Genomic DNA, 23,976 nt, shown 5'->3' on the forward strand with positions numbered 1-23,976 from the left:
GGTGAGAATTGAAGATGATGCATCTGGGGTGGCCAGCTGCTGTCTCTCAGTGGCTGCCATTTGATACATACCTTCTCAGTCTCCATTGCTCCTTGCCCAGTGTAAGTGTTAAATAAATTCCTTCTTTTTCCCTCCTCTTTTTCTTTTCCCCGATGAGCCCTAAAAGCCTTGGGAATCAGTGAAATCTCTCTGTTAATACAAATATACATAATCTATCATTATTCAGTTACTCCTCTAAGAAGTGGATGGAAAAACAAAACAAACAAAAATCCTTGAGACTAACATTTTACTTTTTCAACTAAAACTTAGTGGAAGAACAAAATCACCTCCCCTGTATCTGCACAGCCCTAACTAGATGCTCTACACCATTTTTTGGGACTTCCTGGTTACAGCGTGTCTATGGAAGGTTATGCCAGATTTCAGAATGATTTGTCTGATAGAATGGGGGTAAGAAAGGCCTCAGATGAAGGTTCCTGAGCAGAGAGCCGAGGATGTGAGTGACGATGACATACCAGAGTGGCACTGGAGGTGAGGAAAGATCTAAGCCGTGGTGAAGCAGCAGGAGTCGGCTGGGACCATCCAGCACAGGAATCTCAAAACAGGTCATTTGCTAACCGCTGATTGGCAGGCTGCCATAATCACAAAGGTCTTTAGTGCTCTTAACCTGCTGGCCTGACAATTATTTAATAATACACATACCTGAATACGTATCACAGAGTCCACGAAAGCAAAGTTGTTTTATCTTGTTTTGTTTTGCTTTTAAACTTGGATTAAATGAGTTCATTTTGATTTTTAGAGACTAGAAAGGAGTGGATGCAATGATTGTAAAAAGTTAGCTCCGTGGTATAAAATTACAGTCTTGGCAAAAGAAGAAAAGGCAATAGCACACAAATCAGCTTCATATGGTTCTTTGATGAGTTTAACATGTTTAAACAAAAGATGAGCAGAGAAGCACCTGAAGAATTAAAACAGTCTCGTCCAAAATACTAAAGCAGGATTTACTTAATTAGCATACTATTGAACATATTAAAATTGAGCTTATCTGATGTAATGAAAAAGGTAAGCTCTGATGTGAAGTAGAACAGGGGAAAGGTCTAAAATGATGTGTTAGGCAAACTCTTCGGATGGCTCTCGTGACCTGTGCTTCCTGTGTTGATGGGCTGGTGTAATCCCTCCCCTGGAACATGTTCAGGACATGCAGTCTGTTTGTGACCAGTACAGCCCCTTCCAGGTGACAGGATTTCCTGAATACACCGCACATGATTTTAATGCCTGTTTTATGCTGGGCTTTCTTGATTTTGGGATGCTTCAAAGGGTCGAACTGCTATGCAGGAAAACTCACATGGTTAGGATCTGCAAACCGTCTGGTGGAAGCCTTGGATCTTCCTTGAGACAAGCCACAGATAAGACCTCATCTATGCTCCACACTTAGGAGCCTCATGAGATCTTACAGAGAGGACTGCCTGAGCCACTGCCAGTCCCCTTCACTGCAGAATATGGAAGACCATATATAAGTATTGTTTTCAGTAGCTGCAGAGTGTAGTAATTGATTATACTATAAAATAAAATTAATAGCACAGGGCACTATCATTTCCTTCTAACTCTCTAATAAGGAAATGACCTTTCTAAGCAAATACTGACTTTTCTTGGGAATACAAAGTTCTCTTCTATTGGAATAAGAGACAAAATTATATTCTTAAAGCTTTGAGTCAAATTTCAGACTCCTAGGTTACAAACAGCCTCTCTATTCCCTGGACCTCTCCATCTAATCGAGGGGAGTGTGAGGGAATGAGAAGGTTGCCCCTCTCCAGGTTTAATTAAGATTGCAGCCTCCAGAAGCAGACAGCTGCTGCTGTATGAGAAACGCTGTCATGAATCTTCTCCAGAGGCACACTTCCCGCCTCACCACGTGCTGCTTCTCAGTCAGCTCAACCCTCCAGTACCTGTCATGGCATTTGACACATAGCTGATGCGCAGTGATTGATGAGTGAACTCCTTATTAAGTTATCTCACCCATAATGAGTACAAGTGGGGAAGAGTCACCTTTCCCTACAAGGACACATCTCCTCATAACCTGGGGAGAGAACAGCTATATATAAGGAAAGACAGTGGATCAACCGTGAAAATACAGACGCGATTGGTTGACTTTTTGTAAATGAAAAGAATTTTAAATCTTTAATGTGAAAGTGGTCCATTTTACAGTTCTGTTTTTTCCTTTCGGTCTACAGAACTGTATTTGGTTTTATGTGAGCTTTTGCTTCAGAGTTAGTAGATGCCATAAGCTTTTCAGGTGCCAAATGGAACCAGCAGGATGGACTCATTCGTTCTGTCTCTGTTCTGTGTCTCCTTATCACACAAAGGCACAAATCTTTTGTAGTCTGGCAGTAATTGAAATGGCTTTATCTTTTATTCATTTTCATTCTCAGAGCCCCCCTGTGAAGACCCCTTTTGGAAACCAAATTTTAGCATTATTCATCCATATTTGTCACAGTGAATACCTGAGCATTATACCTCGCTAGCAAGTACTTTAATTATTCCTAATTGCTTTGTTGGACATTACTGATAACAAAAATATACCCCAAAATTTGGCCTCATTCACATGACCTGTAAGTAGAAAATTGGCAAGAATGGTGCCATTGCTTTTGCTATCTGTCAGAATGATTGTCAGAATGATTGCATTGTTTTGGCTAAACTAGCAGAAATACATTTTAATTCATAATGTCATTCTTCATTGGGTTGTGTGTTTATTCCAAACATTCATTTTCGAAAGAGAGATGACAGGTAACCTGATAGCCATGTGTAGCTAAGACTATTACCTTTTTAACTTTCTGAATTTTTAAGATATTTTTAGAATGAGTTATTTCCTCTGAATCATTCATGCTGTGTGGATATTCTGATTGTTTGACCTTAGTCCATATGCTGCATTATGCATTTCAGATTTTCCAACACACTAAATATTAGCTAGTTATGATGTCTTGATCTCCTCCCTGGACAAGGCACTGTCATTGTTATTATAATGGACAGAGATGTAAAATGAGCTATCTGCTCCTCCCTTATGGAGCTAACCATTTATAGACAGAATCAAAATGTATATGAATCTGATACAACCGTAGTATAGTAGGGCCACAGAAGAGTTTCAGATGTTCATGGATTTGGAAGGAAGGAAAATACACTTGTCTCCCATAGATGCTGCAACAAGTTGCCACAAACTTGGTGACTTAAAGCAATGTAGATATATTATCATATAGTTGTGAAAGCCAGAAGTTCAAAATGGGTCTCTGGCCTAAAACTGAGGTTCAGTGAAAAGCTTCATGCTCTTCGTGGGGCTCTTGAGAATTTTTAATTTCTTTACTCAGATTCTCTAGGATACTCACATTGCTTGGCCTCTGGTCTTTCCATCCTTAAAATCAGCTGGCCGGTCCACATTTTCTCATATCGCTTCATTCCAGTCCTGGACCTTCTACATCCAGCACCCACTTTTAAGGCTCTCTGTCTTTGTGTTGAACAAGCACAGTCTCACTAATTTAAGGTGAGATGACACTAGCAGCTGGACTTCTCCCTTACATATAGCCTAGATTCTGTAGACTAGGGTGGGAACAGCTCCAGGGAGACATTATTCTACTTACCATAGGAACAGAAGAAGGGGTCATGAGGAGGAGATAGTCCCTGAAGAATGGATAAATGTAGGCTCATGAAGGTAGAAGGAAGAACACAGGAATTGCTTTGTAAATGAATAACAAAGTAACAAGCTAAACATCTAAGGTGAGAAATAAGTAAGAAATTTTTAAAAGATTATTTGGCTTACAACTTGGCTCAGCAAAATATTTCTTAAGGTTTTTTGTCCTAAAAAAAAAAAAAGTAACTGTGTGTCTGTGTTGCAACCATTCAACTCTCCCATTGTGGCAGGAAAGCAGTCATTGTTAATAAGAAGTGGTTGAGGTGTGTTCTAATAAAACTTTATTTATAAAATCAGGTAATAGACAAGATTTGGTCCCCAGACTATGATTTTTCAAGCATTAGTCTTTGACACAAGAAGTATGAAAAGAAGTAATTGAAAAAAAGTTAAGAGTTGGTGGGGACTATGTAAATAAACGCCTGGCAAAGTGTTTTGAAGGATTTTGTTTTAATAGACAGACAATGAAGGGCTATTGGTGTTTTTGAGAAAGGAGCAAGTGTAATTGGAGCTGTGTTTCTGATTCAGGAAATTCTGTCTGCTCAGCACTAGGGTGCTGAATGGCTTTATTAGGGCCTTCATTGGGTGCTGTAACAAATATTTGATACCTTGGTCACTCTGATTCTGCCTGCTAGCCATGTTCATCTTTCTGAGTCCTTCAGACATGTCAAGCCTGCTCCTCCACCAGACCTAGGGCACTGGCTGTCCCACCTGCCCAGGATGAAATTCCCCTGCTGCACAAAACTCTCTCCTTCATGTCATTGTCTTCTCTGGTTCGATGTCACCTCTTGATCATCACCATCATCACTGTCGTCACTCGTGATCTGCTCACTTGCTTTGTCTTCCTATTAGAACTGCTTCATCCTCACTGCAGCTCCAGACTGTGCACTGGCCATCATTCAGTAGGATTATTGAATAAATGAATCAGGAACTTCACAGAAGTGGTTGTGTCAGAGCGAATAACAACTGAAAGAGAAACTGGATTTTTCAGCTGGATTCTTGGAGATTGCAAATATAATCTAGATTGGGAGCCACCTTGGTTCCTGGAACCAAATACCAGGAACCTAGTTTCAGAGCGACATTACTCTGTCCCCTCACATAAAGTCAGATATGACCCGGGTCTCTTCTCAGAGAATAAGGGATGATAAACTAATTAAGGCATTTTATTGTCTGTATCAGAGTTATTATCCTAAAAAGCCATTAGCCATACAATGATAATCAAATGACTGGATGGGCCGTTAACAGTAATATGTCCCTAAGGGATCCATACTGCACTGTGTGTGTGCTATGTGAAGACATAGTAATAAAACTGGTTCTGAGACCAGGCTAACCACTAAGTGTTCACTGATGAAGATTGCTTGGGAGAATGGTTTTCTTCTTTTGGTCGTTTCTTAGAAGGCTTAACATTTATTTTAAGCACGATGTCTTTAAGTAAAAGGGAGATTAAGAGAAATGGTCTCATTGGCCTTTTGGTTAAAACAGCTGGTCAGAGAGCATTAAAAGCAGAGTTTGGCTTTTAAAGATGGACTGCCTTTCTCAGCTTCGTGGTTTAAAACAGAACTAAGTTCTCCGCATCAGACACAATGGGCTCTTGGGGAGTAGCAGTGCTATTTTATAAATTGTCCGCAATCAGCCTTGGTTTGAAGTATTTGAAGTGCTCTGTCTATAATTTTTCTTTGTTACTCAGGAGAAAAAAACTTTCTTAAGTTATGGATAAAAAATAGGAGGTATCTGTAAAGACTTTTGTTAACCTTAGCCTTTCTAGAAAATAACTTACTCTAGCCTGGCCCTTCAGTGGAAGTTATTGGTAAGGCAGTGCCTAGGTTCTGTGGTGTGTATTTGTAAACTCTACAGTTTTGTTTTGTTTTTAAGCTGTCATTTCATTACTTGGATAAGCGGTGAATTGTCAGTAACTTAAGGAAATACACCATTGCAGGCTTTTCTGAGTATCTTGCAGTAAATCAACTCCCAAAGATTTTCTTAGGAAACACATTGACCCTTTCAAAAAATATAAATGCAATAGACCGAACATAATTTTTTTAATTGAAAACATATTCTTCTCTCAAATAATACGTCCCAACCACAGTTTCCCCTCCCTCCACTCCTCCCAACCACATAACTCTTTTGTTATCCAAAGATAAGAAAAATGTATCAAGATGAAGTGTGACTTGCTGTGTATTTGAAGAACACGAAGCTCAGATGTTCCCTGTGTAATCACTTTCACAGTGCTTTGCACGCTCTCGCTTGTTCAGTGTTGACTAAGAGAAAAATTACATGTGTGTGGCGTCTTGCCTCTCATCATCTTGAAGTTTTCTTTTAAAGGAGCTAATTATGTGCTCCTTCTCAAATAGAAGTGCAGATTTTGTTCATGCATTTTCTGAATTTTTAACTATACCTTTATTTTTATCTTTGGAAGTAGAAACCACCATTTTTGTCTTTTATAAACTGCAATGATAAATCATTGCAAAATAGGATCACTAAAGTCATATGGATCTCCTGAGCAGGACTAATTTAAAACAGTAATTCCTCAGAAGAGTTCCCCCAGCAATGGACCAGAGCAAGGGCTGAAAGCTAACCTGGACCAGTAACACGTTAGGGTGCAGAGATGCTCCTGTCCTCCAAAGCTGGACCAGTAACACGTTAGGATGAAGAGATGCTGCTGTCCTCCAAAGCTGGACCAGTAACACGTTAGGATGCAGAGATTCTGCTGCCCTCCAAAGCTCTGACAAGTTCTGAAATTTACAACCAAGATTTATGTCTGAGCTAAATTTGACTAATCAGACATGATTCATGGGCTAGATTTAACTGTAGTAGGAAATGACAGAAAAACCTTCACTTTCCTTCATGTCTTTTCTGAACTGCAGAAGATTTTGGCTAGGTGTTCAGTCTAAGTCTTAGTAACCTAGACATAATATATAGTCTTATAATTTAGACTTTGTAATATAGACATAAATACAAACTCAAGGAAATAATGTTTTGTTGCATCATTTTTGTGTCTACTGTTAAACCTTAGCCCCTTATGTCCCAGGACCAGAATAGCCCTATGAGCATACATACATTTACCAAAGTTGTTTAAATGTTCAGAGGAAATGTTACCATTTCCCAACACCCAGATAAATGCACTCAAAGCAGCGCCTTGGGTATTTGCACTGGGTCTGCAGCCATCAGAGTGCAGGACTGCAGTTAGTGTTGTTTCTGAAGGCTGGGACTGCCTGGACCACAGCACCCAGTTATCCATGTGTCCTGCTGTCACATGCAGAAAGTCATGAAGGCATGGAATGTCCCAGGCAGCTCTCTTCTGTTTAGTTATTGACTTGACATGTGACCAGGTAGCATTAGAGAAACTTAATTGGTATCTAAAACTTTGTTGGGAGTTCCAGATCAAACTGTTTACAGAAGCGTCACTCTTATCTAGCTTTCTGTCTAGTGGGTCCCCCCAGACTGAGTGTGAGCTTTCTTACAGAGCTGGATAGCATGCTCAAATTGTGAAAGGTCCAAAGATAGCTATGATAATAGATCATTCTCATGTAAGTTAACCAGATATAACTGCCGAGCAAGTAATTTTTTGTTGTTGTTTAAACATGATTTTCTTATCTTAGCGATAAGCAGCAACAACAGCTAAGTGGGCGTTTGCACTCTTAGCGCAGTGTTGTCTGACCTAGATTTCAGATCTCTGTAGTATTTCCTGTAGAAGACCAGTGTGTTCTCTCTCTGCACCCCCCACTAATAATAAAGCTATGTGTCAGCAGATAGAGCAGCTGTCTGTGTGAGGGTTTTAAGCAGTCTTTTATTAATAAAAACAAGTGCATGGTTCTGTTATAGTGCTGATGAGTTAGTCAATGAAATATAACCAAGAATATTGCTAGAGACATTTCTTCATGGGAAATATTTAAACATTCAGTCCTCTTTTATTAAAATAATAACAATATGTTTTATCTACATAAAGAATTTTTTAATAGAATTAAAATACTAACTATATATCAGACACCTTTGATGTCCTACCCGATACCAGGCATTTGCCAGATTCTTGGTATTTGAGAACGGGTATTTCATTCCTGTCCTCATAGAACTTATGTGGAGAGCCGGGGATAGCAAATAGTAAACAAGAAACCAAGAGCTATCCTCTGAAACCAAGAAGGTACTGTGGATAGTGAGCTCAGTGCTGTGATAGGAATGGAGAGGGTGAGCAAGACCTGGTGCTGCAGAGTAAGACACTGAGCCGACCTCTGGCAAGCCATGGGCATGAGCCTTTCAGACTGAGGCAAAGGGCTCCTGTTCAGCAGAGGAGTCTCACTAGGTGACACTGTGGAGATGGAGAGGATGATTTGAGATGTATATTAAAACTTAATCTGAAGAAAAGAAACAGGCATCTAAACAGAGATGTTCTCACAGAGTCGCTGTTACCAGACTAGATGAAGAAATGACTGGATTGGAGAAATAAATTTGAATCTTTGACATGCATGTGATTTTTAAAGTTATGAACATGGTGAATTCTTGGGGAATGGGAGAAGAGAGAAAGAGGATGTCCAGGCAGAACAGCATAGACATTCAGAGGTCTACACAAAGGAAGGAACTAGACTAAGACAGGGTAGCACAAAGAGAGGAAAAACCCGACCAATACATTTTGGTCTTTTGGAAACCAAGAAAAATCATGTTTTTAACTGCATTTGTCTTTCAGTCTTCCTGATAGTACTTTCTTTTCCTCAATAAATCCTAAAGATTCCATGGCCATTAATGTTTGCCTGTCTCTTCCCACCCCTCTCTTTCTTCACTTTCTCCAAATGAAGTGAGAGCCACCAATCTGTGTTTAACCCACGTGCCCATCTATGCACCTCACCAATTCTCTATCAACAACATAGGGACACAGGTTCCTATCAGCATCTAGTAGGCTTCTCGCTACCGACCATTAACTTTCCACAGTTCCCAATTGATGTGTTCATTAGACTCCTTACAAATTATTAAGTTGATGAAGTAAAATCTGGAAAAAGTGGAAAATTTGAGACCGTTCTAATGATGAGTTTAAAATGCCGCTGACGGGGTGTGAAGGAGTCATCTGGAAAGATGCAGCAAGATCTTAGAAGTTGAGATCCTGCTTTTGGATTGTTTCCCGGATATAATTCTCAGTCCACTTTAAGCAGCCAACGCAAGGAGTAACAGCTGCTGCATTCTGAGTGTGCTTCCCATAAGAATAATCCAGAACCCTAGCTCAGGTCCCAGTCAGAGGTCCATGAGCAAGAAAGTTATTTTGGCCTAATCATTAACAAACATATCTATACATTTTAATTTATACTAAAACATGTAAAGCAAGGATACGCCCATTATTGCATAAATGGAATTTTACAAGGTCAGCTTGCTCTTTTATGTTTTTGATATTCACACCTCAAGTAAGGACAGCAAGCCTCTGAATACTTTCAGTTCTCTCAGTGTTTACACATTATATTTCTGAAACTAACCTTTACTGCTTGCCTCAATTTCAGATTAACTTTTTAAATATATAAATGTGACATCATCAAATAATCACACTGAAGATAATAAAAGCATACATTGTTTTCAGTAGAAAACAAAATCTTCTCCCAATTTTCAAAAACTCTAATTATAATTAATTTTTAGTCTTTTTAAAGATTCTTAGAAGACATGAGGAGTGGTGTTTAATACCCCTTTTGTGTGCCAGTTCTTGTTTTCTACAATTTAGTCACTGGCCTTTGATTGTTTTTACTTTCAAGTTGAATTTTCTTATGTAACATCAGTGAAGAATGTGGGATGTCTAGTTATCCCACATCAATCACCAGAAATGGATGGATACTGAAGTGAAGGACAATAGAAGGTGATCTAATGATCCAATGTGGAAGAATAAAGGGACATTTACGGTCTCTGGGGTTTTTTTTAATCATATTCTTAAGGTAGACTTGATTGTTTGAGTTAGCAGGTGGTTGTATATAGTTATATGATTGTCTATTATGTGTATTGCTTAGGAGGCTACTTCCTGTCAGGAAACAAACAAACAGTGATTATTATGTCTAGATACCTAACACCAGGAATTATATTTTGGACCAACAGAAATAGTATCAGGATAAATTTTATCTCAAATGTGCAAAGGAATATGAAGTTATGGGTTCCCATAACAATTTTTAAAAAGACGAGAGAAATCAAGAAAAATAATACAGAATCAAAAAGAAACTTCTGAAATCCTCTCTGTATGGCTGCCACAGAAGAATTCATTCTTTGCAATAAGAACTCAGCAATGTACCTTGGGAAGTGGAGTCCAGTCCTGCTGGACTATCCAGCTGTGTGCTCTGGAGCATGACAGCATCCCCTCAAGGAAGAAGTGGAACTGAGAAGATGGCTCAGTTGGCAAAGTGCTTATGAGACCTGAGTTTGGTCCTGGAAGCTGTGTTAGTTAGGGTTACTGTTGCTATGATGAAACACCATGACAAAAAACAAGATGGGGAAGAAAGGGTTTATTTACCTTACACTTCTACATTGTAGTTCCTCACTGAAGGAAGCCAAGAAAGAAACTCAATCAGGGCAGGGACTGGAGGCAGAAGCTGATGAAGAGGCAATGGAGGAGTACTGCTTACCGGCTTGCTCCATATGACTTGCTCAGCCTGCTTTCATATAGAACCCAGGACCACCAGCCCAGGGTGCCATTGCCCACGATGGGCTGGGCTTTCCCACATCAATCACTAATTAAGAAAATGCTTTACAGGCTTACCTACAGCCCGTTCTTATGGGAACACTTCCTTAGTTGAGGTTCCCCTCCTCTCTGATGACTCTAGCTTGTGTCAAGTTGACATTAAAACTAGCCAGGACAAAAGCCATGTTCAAAAAATGCTGGACACACACTGTCATTCCAGTGTTGGAGAAGTAGAGACAAGCAGATCTCTGGGGCTTATTGGCCAGCAAGCATCACCTCTCAGGGTTGACTTCTGTTCTGCACATGTTCACATGGACTTGCACACACGTGTATATATGTTTTCACATAGACAGAAACACACACATAAGTGCCTTTTTAAATTTTTTACAGAAGAACCAATACAACAGTCTAAGTTAACAAAAGGAAGGAAACAAATTAATTATTCTATTCAGAGAATCCTCTTTTGAAACCCGCTGGGTGTGAGGAGGATTTAGAACCCTCAAGGAGTCTAGGAAAATGGGGATGAAAATGATTGTAAAAATAATCATATTGCAAGTTTTAATAGATTGTTTATGATACAAAGTAAAAAAAGCTCAGGGGAATAATGAGGGAAATTATTTTTAAATGGAGAGATGTGTGTATGGAAGGAACTGTTTAAGATTTGAGCTCTGAGCAGTTTTAAATGGCAGCGATAAAGTCAAACTCAAGCGGAAGTGAAACCATCATAATTTAAAGGCACACGAGATAAGGCATGTGAGGTTGAAACGCATGTCTTGTTTATGCCATCATAAGCAACCATCATCTCAAAATATTTGTCTCGATATGAATTGCTATTCATGCACCGTTTGTACTGACAGCTTCTGTTCCCCATTGACCAACTCATTCTGACAAACTAGGTAAGCTAAATACCTCCTTATGTAACCTTTAACTCTAGGGTTACCCACCAACAAACAGCTTTTGTTTTTCTGTTCTTACTAGTTGTATTACAAAGTATTCCAGGCATACTTTGAGGCTTCCCTAGTACTCATACGACAATATAAAATCAAAAAAAGAGTTGACAGGCTGGTCTCTATTTGGGAATGGTTGCTGTCTATGTCTTTCAAAGCAAATCAGAATGCAGAAGTAAACCATGGCTACTCATTGCTTTTCTTGTACTAAATTATCAGTAACTGTCACTGGTCAAATGAGAAGGGACTTAGATTTCTTCCTTTGATATGTGTCTGCTTTACTAAGGACAAATATGTGGAGGGAAAAAGAGAGGGTGTTGCAATTTTGAGACCGAATATTCCTACTTAATAAAACTAAAATGAACAGCCATACCACAGGGACAGACAGTAAGGAACATGATGTGAGATAACAGGGTAAAATGAGAAATCTGACACTAGGTTCTAACAGACATACTTTCCTTATGCATACACTGCATTCTTGTGTCTGTTGGTGCTTTTTGCTTGATAACTATGTGCCGTGAGTGGTTGTGAACACAGTACTGTTAGTGTTTCATGGCTTGGCATGACTACATTGGGTTGGTCCACGGATGCCACAGGAAAACTGTAGGGCAGGTCTCCCGTGAAGATCTAACCGAGCACAGTTAGGCCCTGTGATGGAAATAGATCTCCCAGGCTTTGAATAAGAGACGTTTGTCAAGTGTGAGTAGAAAATGTCCTGAATGAATTTCTGACAGGTCCAGTGTCTGGACAGGTGGACGGCTTGACCACTTGCTCAGAGGGGACCAGAGTTTTGCCACAACAGACTTGTCGGGGAGATTTTGGCCAATATTCTGGAGATAGCTGGGATGAGAGTTCAAAGCTGATAGGGAGGGAAAATCAGGAAACTGAGTCAATCATTCACTAACCCACTTTAGCCACCCAAGTGTACTCTCCAGAAACATAGCTTCTGCTAATCCCAGCTGCTCAGTCTTTCTCTTTTCCTTTTTCAGTCCATAATCATGCACGCACTGTAAATTGTACAGCTGATCCAGTTAAGAGCCGTAAATTTTTAAATCTCTCCTTCCCGAACTTCTCACCTTTTAGTCCCTTGTTTGCCTCCTCATTTTCTTCCCATTTTTATCACTTTCTCTCATCTGCTTACCACAGAATGGAACAGAAACCTTTTACTAAAATTCTGGGTTTATTGTGGGGGAATTTTTATAATTCTTTAACTATTCTAAATTATATGTTTATTTAATATTTTTGCCTCTAAAGTAAAAATAAAAATTAGTTATGAAAGTTTTGTTATTGTTTCTATGTGACTTTTCTCCTAGTTTTCTCAGTGACATGTCCCTTTCTAGGGGCGAACATAGAAGGCTCCCCTCGCCATCCTGGACTCTATTTGAAGTATCATGTGAGCTCTTCAATAGATAGGGTTCTAAGACAGCCCTTCAAATTCCTGGCTTCTGCCAAACATGTGTGTACAAGCTAGTCAGTGAACTACGAGCCTAAGTGTACCTATGATGGGACCCTGTGTGTAATTAATTAACTGGGAACGAAGAAGTCCCCCTTGTGGATGTGACCTCCACAAGCTTTTGAGACCTAAACATTGGAGATCTACAAGTCCATTGGAAGTATAAGGCCAGTCTGAAGGTTGAAGGAGTCATGTGTCAAGCAATGCTCACCACTTCTAAGTCTAACAAAGCACGTTTGGGAGCAGGTTATGTCCTAGAGCTGCAAACTGAATTCTGTCAATAGCAAATTAACTTAGAAATGCATAATTTCCTACTTCATCCTGATAAAAAGTCTCCCCAGGCAGTATTTTCATTTCTGTCCCATAATCCCTTGAGCACAGAACCAAGTCATAGCATGCTGCACATACCACCCGTGGAGCCCTGTGCTGATACACGCGTGTGCTACATTTGTGAAAGTTTGCTATGCAACACGAAAAAACTAGTGTGCTCAGGAGCGTGTTTTTTTTAAAGACTTATTTTCAAAATAGTTTTTTTTTTATTTATCTCTTTTTCATACATGAGTTTTGAAACCCTGGTATGGCATGCTCTCAGACAGGGTGAGGCAGGGACAGTGACACTCAGTAGAGGTCACTCATGAGGTCTTCCTAGCATTTGAACGAGTTAACCTGTCTTCTGTCCTCCTGATAAGTCTGCCTTTCCTGTGTTGGAGCTTGCTGCAGAGCAACACTCAACCGCTCCTCGCCAAACAAGTTTCCCTGAAGGGAACAGGAAGGAGAGAGCACAGTTTCCAGGCGTCTTCCCTCGCAGTCCATAGACCCACTAGTTCATGTTCACCAGCCGCTCGCCCTTCATATCTGTAGTATACTAATCAAACTGTTTTAAAAGCAATCTTGCTTATCTTTGTAAGGACTCGGAACCAGACTTGGGGGTATATACCTGTAATCCCAGCAGCACTCAGGAGACAGTGGCATATGGATCTCTGTTGAGTTTTAAGACTAGCCTGGTTTTATGATGAGTTTCAGGCCAGCCTGGTATGCATAAGAGAAGACCTGCCTTTAAAGAAAAAAAAATGAAACCTCCACCTTTCTCCTCCATCTCTGTCACCTGTAAAGAAGAAACTGTCAACTCATAGGAAAATAATTCAAGTCATTAAGTACATCCTTAATGGTGTAACTTTTCAATTTGATCTTAATTTAGCACCCTTTCAACACATTTTCTAAAGTCCTCTACTTTTATCTTGTGTCTGATTAAATAGTCTGTGTTCGTATTACCATAGTCATTTGGCATAGTAAACATTGATTCCTTAATTCAGCAAATAGCAATTAAGAATTGTATATGTGCACAATACCCCTGGCAGTGGAGCAGGGAACAAAAAAATGAGGGAATTTGGGTAGGAAAGAAAGCTGGTTAAGGCAACTAGTGTGTGCCAGAGGCGGCAGAGAAGGCTGTTGTATATTGAATGGCCAGGAAAACACCACTGCCTCCATCACAGCTGAGCCAGCCCCTCAAGGAAACGACAGAGTGAGCTACAAACATGGGTGGGAACAGCTCTCTGGGCTGTTGGCCATTACCACTCTTCTCACTGATCAAGTCAGACAAGTTGACTAGTCATGAGCAAAGCTTGTCAGAACACAAAGATGTTTGAAAGGACCTTTTAATCCCTTTTCTAGCCTGTCTCTGTAGGCTGGCTGTACAGAATGAGGCCATGTACCTTAGCCAGGAAAACTGCAACAATCTTTGTACTGAGTTTGGTCAATGCATAGTGTAAAGTCCGCTAGGTACTACTGGTTTTAAGCAAAGCAAACCCAAATCCCCAGGCAGCTCCCCTAACATTGAGTAAATGCCCAGAGACTACTGTGAATGAAGTTCTGTGTTCTCACCTACAGTCTCTGTCACATGATGGGAGTGAACAGAAGAAAAGAGGACACTTAAGCTGGCTTGTCAGGTGTTGGCATGCCAGCGTTCAGGATGCTAAACCCTAATTGGGAGCAAATGCTACGAAAATGCAGAGTTTGCATGTGTGGAAAGGGAAATGTGGAAAATGGACGATAGCCTTCTCACCCTCCTCCTTAACTGCAAGCTATTTTAGAATATATTTGTCTGCCAAACAGAGTGAGGCCTAACTGAGAAGACTCCGGGCAGCCAGGTTGCTTAGGAGTGTGCTTTCAGTGCTTTCCTTCCATGTATCATTGTCTTTTGGGGGTAGGTGTGTGGCTTCTAGCTTGAAGTATGTAACATCTACATTATACATGTATAGGTGCAATTTCTTCTCCCCGCTCCCCAGACAATGGCCGTATGTAACCAAATCACAGATGCAAAATCGTGCCTATTGTTAAAGCATTTGTGCAAGGCTAACAATCAGGAACACTTAGAGCACAATTCCAAAACTTAGATGGTTCTTTTGTAAATTGTTTCCTTAGAATTTTTTTTTTGCCCTTGAAATACTAAATTATCAGGTTATTTATAGGTGAGGACCATCACTTAGTGTAATAGATTTCTCTTTCATGGGAAAATTAAGTGTAGTTTCTTTAAAAATTGGCACCACAGTTCAGAACTACAAATTAACTTGAGTAATCCTAAAGTCTAACAAAAGAAAGATTTTAAAACAGACCATTTTGTCTTTAAATCTAGAATCTAGTTCATTTTCGCTTAGGAGATCATTGTTTAGTACAGTAAGGCATAGATTGGGATGTTGGGGATTCTCTTTCTCTTCTTGTTCTGGTGAGTTGAGGAGTATTATTTAATCATGGTGCTATCAGCTGTTAGCAGTGGCGAGGCTGAGGCTGTGGAAACAGAGTAACGCTTTAGTGAGGGAATGCCGACACTCGTATATCGTTAGCTGGCAGCGCAGCAGTGAAGCAGAGACTGTGTAATTCCCTACACTGAGGAAAGGACTGTGGGAAAGTATGACTTCCTCTTAGTAAAATTCACCCCAGAGGTATGTAAGTTTTTCCTGTGTTAGATGTATGCATGGAATCGTGGGCAATGAAGAAGCTCCTGTTTTGTTGCCATTAATAACAATGGCCTCCTTTTGCATATAATTGTATCATTATGTATTAACTAATAAAAGTCTCATGATAACACCACAAGCTAGCAGGATAACTAAGATCATTACTCATATAAATGAGAAAGCTGAGGTCCTACACAGTTATTACCACCTTATTCAACTTAGAGTCAAAAGCAGTACATGTGGATTTAGCTTTTCTGATTCAAAATCAATTAAAAATTCCTGGAATGTAATGGATGCCATAATATTTAGTAAAACTTTGTCTATTTAATTCAAGATCTCTCCCTCCCTCCCTCTCTCCCTCCCTCGATCCATCCCTTCCCCTCCCTCTTCCCTTTCATCCCTTCCTGGGATGTCCTACGCTACAGGTTGAGTCTCCTTGAGATGATGATGACACTAGAGCTTCTCTTTTGGTTTTTCGAGACAGGGTTTCTCTGTGTAAGAGCTTTGGCTGTCCTGAAACTCACTCTGTAGATCAGGCTGGCCTCAGACTTAGAGAGATCCACCTTCTTCTGCCTCCCGAGTGCTTGGATTAAAGGTGTGCACAACCACCACCCAGCAATTCTTTTTTCTTAATTTCATTTTACATTCCAGAAACAGTTCTCCCTCCTACCCTTCCTGATGCACCCCCCATGCCTCACCCACCAGCTCACTCCCCATCCATCCACTCCTCCCAATGGGGACGGGCTCCCAAGGGAAGTCAGCAAAGTCTGGCACATTAAGTTGGGGCAGAACCCCTACATTAAGGCCAAGCATGGCATCCCACCATAGGGAATGGGGCTCCAATGAGCTAGCTCATGCACCAGGGATAGATCCTGGTCCTACTACCAGGTGCTCCTCAGATAGTCCAAGCTTCACCACTGTCTCCTTACATATAGAGGGACTAGTTCGGTTCCATAGAATCTCCACAGCTGTCGGTCTAGGGTTCCTCAGTTTCCTCAAGCTTGGTTCAGCTGCCTTTGTAGATTTCTCCATCATGATCTTGACCTCCCTTGCTCTTATATTTCTTCCTTCCTCTCTTTGATTGGATTTCCGGAGCTCGGCCTGGTGCTTGGCTGTGGATCTCTGCATCTGGTTCTGTCAGTTACTGAGTGCAGGCGCTATGATGATAGTTGGGGTATTCACCTCTTATTACAGAGAAAGGCCAATTCAGGCACCTTCTCCACTGTTGCTAGGCGTCTTAGCTGGGACCATCCTTGTGGATTCTTGGGAATTTCCCTAGCACCAGGTTTCTCCCTAACCCCACAGTGGCTCTATCAAGATTATCTCTTTCATTTCTCTCCCACTCCATCCCTCTCCCCTCTTGACTATCCCATTCCATCGTGTTCTCATCTCCCTTCCCCTCCCCAGGGTGATCTATGTGTCCCTCTGAGAGTCTTCCTTGTTACCTAGCGTCTCTGGAGCTGTGGATTGTATTCTGGTTATTGTTTGCTTTAAGTCTAATATATACTTATGAGTGAGTACATACGTGTTTTTCTTTCTGAGTCTGGGTTACTTCACTCAGGATGTTTTTTCTAATCCCATGTGTTTGCCTGCAAATTTCATGATGGCATTGTTTTTTATAGCTGAGTAATACGCCATTGTTTAAATGTACCACATTTTCTTTATCCATTCTTCAGTTGAGGGCATCTAGGTTATTTCCATAGAAGAGAAAGTGGGAAGTAGCCTTGAACTCATTGACAGAGGAGACCACTTCCTAAATATAACACCAGTCGCACAGACACTGAGAGAAACAGTCAGTAAATTGGACTTCCTGAAACTGAAACGCTTCTGTAAGGTAAAGGACATGGTAAATAAGACAAAATGACAGCCTACAATATGGGAAAAGATCCTCACCAACCCCACATCTGACAGAGGGCTAATCTCCAAAATATATAAAGAACTCAAGAAATTAGACATCAAAGTACAAAACAATCTGATTTAAAAATGGGTTACAGAGCTAAACAAAGAATTTTCATCAGAAGACTCTCAAATGGCCAAAAGTCATTTAAGGAAGTGCTCATCATCTTTAACCATCAGGGAAATGCAAATCAAAATGGTGCCGAGTTACCATGTCCCCTGTCAGTTACTCCTGTCAGAATGGCTAAGATCAGAAATACTGAGGATACAGAGTCAGGGGAGCACTCCTTCACTGCTGGTGGGAGTGCAAACTTATACAGCCACTTTGGAAACCAGTATGGCAGTTTCTTAGAAAATTAGAAATCAATCTACGTCAAGACCCAGCAAAACCACTCTTGGGCATATACCTAAAGGATAGTCAATCATACTGCAAGGACACTTGCTGAACAGTGTCCCTAGCAGCATTATTCATTATAGCTGGAACCTGGAGATACTAGAGGTTTTCAAATGAACCTGGCTTTGCTAAGGTCTAGTAGAGACTTCCTGTCCAGTGTCGTCTCGATCAGTTTCACTTTTAGAATTTCATTCTCCATTTAACTCTGTCCCAGCTCCTGCTATTCTCCATCAGAGTCCCTCACCTTTACCTTTCAGTTCATTTTGTCAGTGTTTTCTGTGCTGTCCTTACCAAGCCCCTGGATGAGGATGCTTGTTTGTTTCCTGGCTGCCCAGAAACCAAAATAATCACACAGAAACTGTATTAATTAAATAACTACTTGGCCTATTAGCTCTAGCTTCTGATTGGCTAACTCTTACATATTAATTTAACCCATTTCTGTTAATTTATGTATTGCCACGTGGCTTTGGCTAATAGGCTAAAGTTCCAGTGTCTGTCTCCAGCAGGGCTCCATGGCTTCTCTCTGACTCCGCCCTTCTTTCTCCCAGCATTTAGTTTAGTTTTCCCCACCTACCTAAGTTCTGCCTTGCTATCGCTCCAAAGCAGTTTCTTTATTCATTAATGGTAATCACAGCACACAGAGGGGACTCCCACATCAGCCCCTCGATGCCCACTGTGAATCTTGGCAGCAAGAGCACCGTGCTGACTCACTCAAAACTCTTTGAAGCTTACTACACAGTGATTATCCTCACCAAGACTGTCTACTACTCCAGCTCCCAGTCCCCTTGTCTTCTCTCTCCATTTAAAAAGTCCATTGTTCCAGTCTTTCTCACAGTCCCCTAAGCTCACTTGGCCTTCCTTCTTTACACCACATCATTTAACAGGATTCCAAGCCTCAAAAAATGAAATCACCCACCTTCTGCACACGATATTCAAGCAAATGGGAGCATTGCTGTATTCTGCATACATACTTTTATACCCATAGGTATAAAATTTGACCATAGCTCTCACCCCATTGACTGTAGCTCTTCATCTGGATGAGGCCTTGTGAAATTCCCACCACCCACATTGCCATTTCAGCTAGTGTTACCATCATGCACGTCCTGTTCATGCAGCCATACTGCTGAGATATCATGAGTACAGTATCCCTGACAAGTCTTGGGGGCAAGAACTGTTTGAGGAGGACAACTGTGCTTGTGTTTAGGGCTCCCAGATGTATGGATTAATGTCCATTGCTTTTTTGGCCATGTTCCTGGCAATACTTTGTCTCCAGTGAGTGTTTTGTGCACCTTCTCTCCTTGCAGGACTTACTTTCCCTTGAAATCCAGTCAGGTAAAAACCTTGGGCTTTGATGGATCTCAAAAAAAAAAAAAAAGTCTTTTAGATTATGTGGCCTTTCCACAAGTATAATGGGACAGCATTCCCTTACAGGTCCTTCACTCTCAGTTTGGGCACATCTTCTCCAGTTCAAGGTCAGCTAAGGCTTTGAGAAGCTGTCTCAAAAAAGAAGCATGGAGAGGGGAAGGGAGAAGAGGAGGGGAGTCCCATACAATCCTGCTGCAGCCTGCAAATCTCCATGTAATAATGTTTCCAGCAGAATCTTTTTGTGCTTGTACAGAGGGAGCAGTTTCCTGATTCTCAGAGTGCCAGCCATGTGGCTGTGCTCCATCTACCTGCGGTGTTCTCACCCAGGTCTGCACTTTCCCTCCGCAGTCTCTTGGAAAGCCCTGCTGATAGTGTCTCACTGGTTTGCACTTCGTCCTCCGTCCTGAAGCTGAGTTCCTCTCTCACCTGTCCTATTCTCGCTACACTACTTGAACTTATTCTTGTACTTATGTGCTTGTTTATGATTGAGGGGGGCAAGTCGTTTGGGTTGTGTGCCATTTTTGTTTTGTTTTTTGAGGGTTTTGTTTGTATTTGAGACATGGTCTTAGATAGGCTGGCTTCACACTCCCTATGCTGCCGTGCATGTCTTTGAACTCCTGTTTCTCTTGTCTCTAGCTCTCCAGTCTTGCGATTATAGGTGTGCACCACCACACCCAGTCCCTGTTTATACGGTGGTGCTGGTGAACAAAGCCAGGGCTTTGGTGTCCTAGGCAAACGGTCTACTGACCGAGCTACATCCTCGTCCTTAGTTTTAAAGCTCTGTGAGATCAAGGTCCATGTTTATTTTTCATCATTATGTATTGAACGCCCGAGCAAAAGTCTGGACACATAGTAATCAATAGATACTTAATAAATTAGTACTTGGGGAAACATAACAGAGAATCTGTGGTGATGATTCTGGGGAAACAAAGGAAATCGTTTTGTGTGGATACATGATGAGTTTGAATTTGTATATGTTGAGTTTTAGGGCACAGCCAGGATTCTAAGTTCAATATGTTCCAGACATTCACTCTGGCAAGATACTCATGCAGATTTTGGAGTCGTCACCATGAAGTTTATGATTAGAAACAGATGATCTCTGGCAGAAAGAATGCTATCTGAGAACTCACAGACAAACCCTTTCAATCAGAAACAATCGCAAGGTGCTTGGAGCTGTCAATAACAGTTTTTAAAAAATATGAAAAGAAAAATTAAAAACATCGTATATTTACAAGTCTGTAAAGATTTTGTAACTAGATAACTATATTTTTATATGTAACAATAATGATTATTTCAAAGTATTTATGTTCTAATTACTTCCAAATCATCGTCGTGAATAAATAAAATCATTACCATTGAAAACCAACTATATCATAATCATGTATTTGTAAATACCAAAAGAGCTGTTTCATGTGAAGTTGGCTATTTGTATGTCTGTCTTTACATTAGATAGTGATTGTGTTTCTGTTGCTGAGATACTACAGGGAGATTAATGACGGCCTAGTCCCCAGTTCTACTTACAGATGATGTTGTTATGAAACTGATCTTTTAAAAATTAGGAACTTAGTTTTTCATGGCAGAAAATATCATTTTAATTTTTATTAGTCATGTTATTTGACAATCTTATACATGTATATAATGGACTCTGATTATTCTCTTCCCCACACTATCTAGTGTTTCCCCTTTCTTATCAATACCTCTCCCCTTTCCCTATAGTCCTTTCCTTATAATCATGACTTTTGGCGTGTTTTTTTGTTTAACTAGGGCCATCTGTATTATCACTGGATTAAAACTGCCCACTAGAACCAGATGGGGTCATCAGTGGGTATGCAACAGAAGGCAGTGACACCCCCACCCTCATCTGTCTTAGTGAATAGCTCAACCATGAAGGGTAGGGTTCCCTGAGTCCTCTTACATCTGATTGTAGATGGACCATTCTTATGTGACCCCAATGCAAGTATCCACCGCTGCCATATTTCTTCTTGTACTGACTCTGTCTTCCCAGAAAGCGACTTTTTTGTAGCTGTTCTCCCTATCTAACTCTTACAGTCTTTGTATCCTTTTCTCCAATATCCCTTGTGTCTAAAGGGGTGGTATAAATGTATTCTTTAGGGCTCAGAAAATGAGTTCTCAGCCAGCTCATGTTTAAGTTGATCATGTTGGGGCTGACAAGGTCACTTGGTGGGTAAAAGGGTTTCCCATGCAAGTTTAATGACCTGAGTTCAGCCTCTAAAACCCACATAAAGGTGGAAGGAGATAATGCCACAAAGCTGGCCTCTGACCTCAGTGTATGCTTTGTGTGCAAGCCCCCCCACACACACGCATCCTGCGCGCGCGCGCACGCGCACACACACACACACACACACACACACAAACCATGATAAAGTCTAAAACTTTTTAATAAAAAAGACCATCATTAAAGTGTACCTCTTTCTTCTACTTCATTAAAAAATGCCTGTTACTCCAAGAATTGGAGGAACAGATGGAATTGTGCCAGTCAAACAATTCACCTAGCAAGCAAAAACCTTAGTCACATTACGACAGTTCTCCACGTCCTCAGTAGCTTGCTATTTTTCCCAAAAACTAATCAGAGTGCTTCTGTCATATAAGCCAGGTCCTCGCAGTCACAGTCTTACTTGGAGGGAAAGGGCCTCATCACTGTCAGATGAACTTAGCTATTTTTTAAAAAAAAGTGCAGAAAGTGTAGAGAGAAAAATAAATCAACGCAGTCTTGTAGGGCAGTAACAGTGTATCATGGCTGATCGGTAGACATGAAAGAACACATGCACGAGATATCACTTCCTGTGTCACGGGATGTCACCTCCAGAACTTTGCTTGTACTGAGTTATCAGAAACTCTGACCACTACAAAAAGTAGACATATATTCATGAAGAGAGGGTAGAGACCCCAGGATAGCTTTGTTGATGTATGGGAGAGATAGGTATAAAATTTTGACCTACAGTTCCAGACTGGAATCAATATAAATTAAAGTCTTTTGTTTCTTTTTCTTAAACACTCAGACACACACAAACTCACACTCATGCGTACACACACACCATAATGCCCTCTTCTCAAGGAAATATATTCTCTAAGAATTAAAATAGTAATAAGGCAAAATTTTATTTTATCCATATTGTTAAGCTTTCCCTGCATGTTTATTCTCCCCCTTGCTGATACCTGAAGGAATAAAAGTCTAGTATTTGTTGTTAAGACTCGGGCTACCTGAGTAATGCAACCCTTTTTTTTTTTCAATGTATTAATGTATCTTATACCCATCAAAGGGGCGGTGATAACCCAGTGTCATAGAGCTTACTGGAAAGGTCAGTTAAACTTTTTAGCAATAGCAATATATAAGATATAACCCAGTGATAGAGCAGAATGGGTAGAAACCATTGCAGTCTAAAGAGATGCTACCCACAATCTAGATGTAAGAAAATGCCCACTGACATAGACCTTTAATTCCAACTAGTTAGGAGACTGAAGTAAGAGGATCTCAAGCCTAGGCTACAGAATTAGTCCAAGTCCAACCTTGCAATCTAGTAAGACCTTACCCCTAAAACGAAGAGATTGTAGCTCAGTAGTACAACACTAATAAGTGGATGCATAAGCCGTGGGTTGAAACCTCAGTAAATGGATATTAAATGAGAAGAGAGAGAGAGAGCAGAACTCCTATATAGAATATGCCCCTATGTTGCCTGCTTACTTCATTCTTTTTAGCTAACTATTCTCAATCCCATTACAGAAATGGAAGCTAAGTTTAGAAAATTGTTTGGCCCTTTATGTCAGTGCACAAAATTCTTAATTAACAAAGAAAATGCCACCATCCATTGTAAATCACTTTACTAAACTTTCAAACTTAATAAGGAATCTTGTCTTGTCCAAAAGCTGCTTCTCAAACCCCTGCTGATCTGGCACTCATGCCCATTTCCCTGTGGAGCTGAGTGAAGGAATGCAAAGGGAGCCAATTAAAGAAACTTTGAGCCAGAATAGACAAGCAGAGGCCATCTTGTCCATCCTTCTGCCTCCGGGCAAGAACCATCCGCTGCAAACACCAATTTCTGTGTGAATCCTGCTGACAAAAATGTTCACCACATGTAAATGATAAGTCATAATCCAGTTATTGCTGCTAAAGCAGATTGTTAACTGTTCAGGACTTTATTTATTGCGTCGTAAGATGCTGAGTGCCAGAGCTCATCTGAATTGTCTTAATTCTGCCTTTCAAGAAAATAATTTTGTGCAGGAAATGCACTCAGATAATTGTCAGCATGGGGGAGGTTGGTGTCCAGAAAATAAAGTTATCTTCATCATCTTATTAAATGTATTTCTGGTTTCCTTTCACTCTAGGCTTACCTTACGGGTGGGAGGAAGCTTACACAGCAGATGGAATCAAGTACTTCATCAAGTGAGTACAAGCCTCTCAACCAAGTAAGCAATTTTGCTCACATCTGGAGAGAACCTGGAAGTTGCAGAATAATCAGCAAAACCAAGAAACCCTCTTGGAGGTTAGAAAAATTAGAAACAAGAAATGAAACCTCACCATCTTCATTTCATGTGATTTAAATGCTGATATCAGATGTCACGGGGGGGTGGGGTAAAACCCAAGTAACAATTTCCCAGGAAAGAACCAAAAACTGGAACAGAATCGTGATTTGAACCTGAATGT

The 23,976-nt window shown here is 40.6% G+C and overlaps 1 protein-coding gene across 1 annotated transcript in view; it reads left to right on the top strand.

The window, feature by feature from the left end:
• The window catches only part of Stxbp4 (syntaxin binding protein 4), a 161,446-nt gene that overhangs the window by 112,905 nt on the left and 24,565 nt on the right, over positions 1-23,976 (top strand). The window contains exon 17 of the mRNA XM_041663812.1: positions 23,658-23,715. Coding sequence (XP_041519746.1) covers positions 23,658-23,715 — 58 coding nt within the window. The remainder of the gene's footprint in view (positions 1-23,657; positions 23,716-23,976) is intronic.

The sequence above is a fragment of the Microtus oregoni genome, unplaced genomic scaffold, assembly GCF_018167655.1.
Source record: "Microtus oregoni isolate MIOR12 unplaced genomic scaffold, Mior012 000015F_ref0000493, whole genome shotgun sequence".
Lineage (NCBI taxonomy): Eukaryota > Metazoa > Chordata > Mammalia > Rodentia > Cricetidae > Microtus > Microtus oregoni.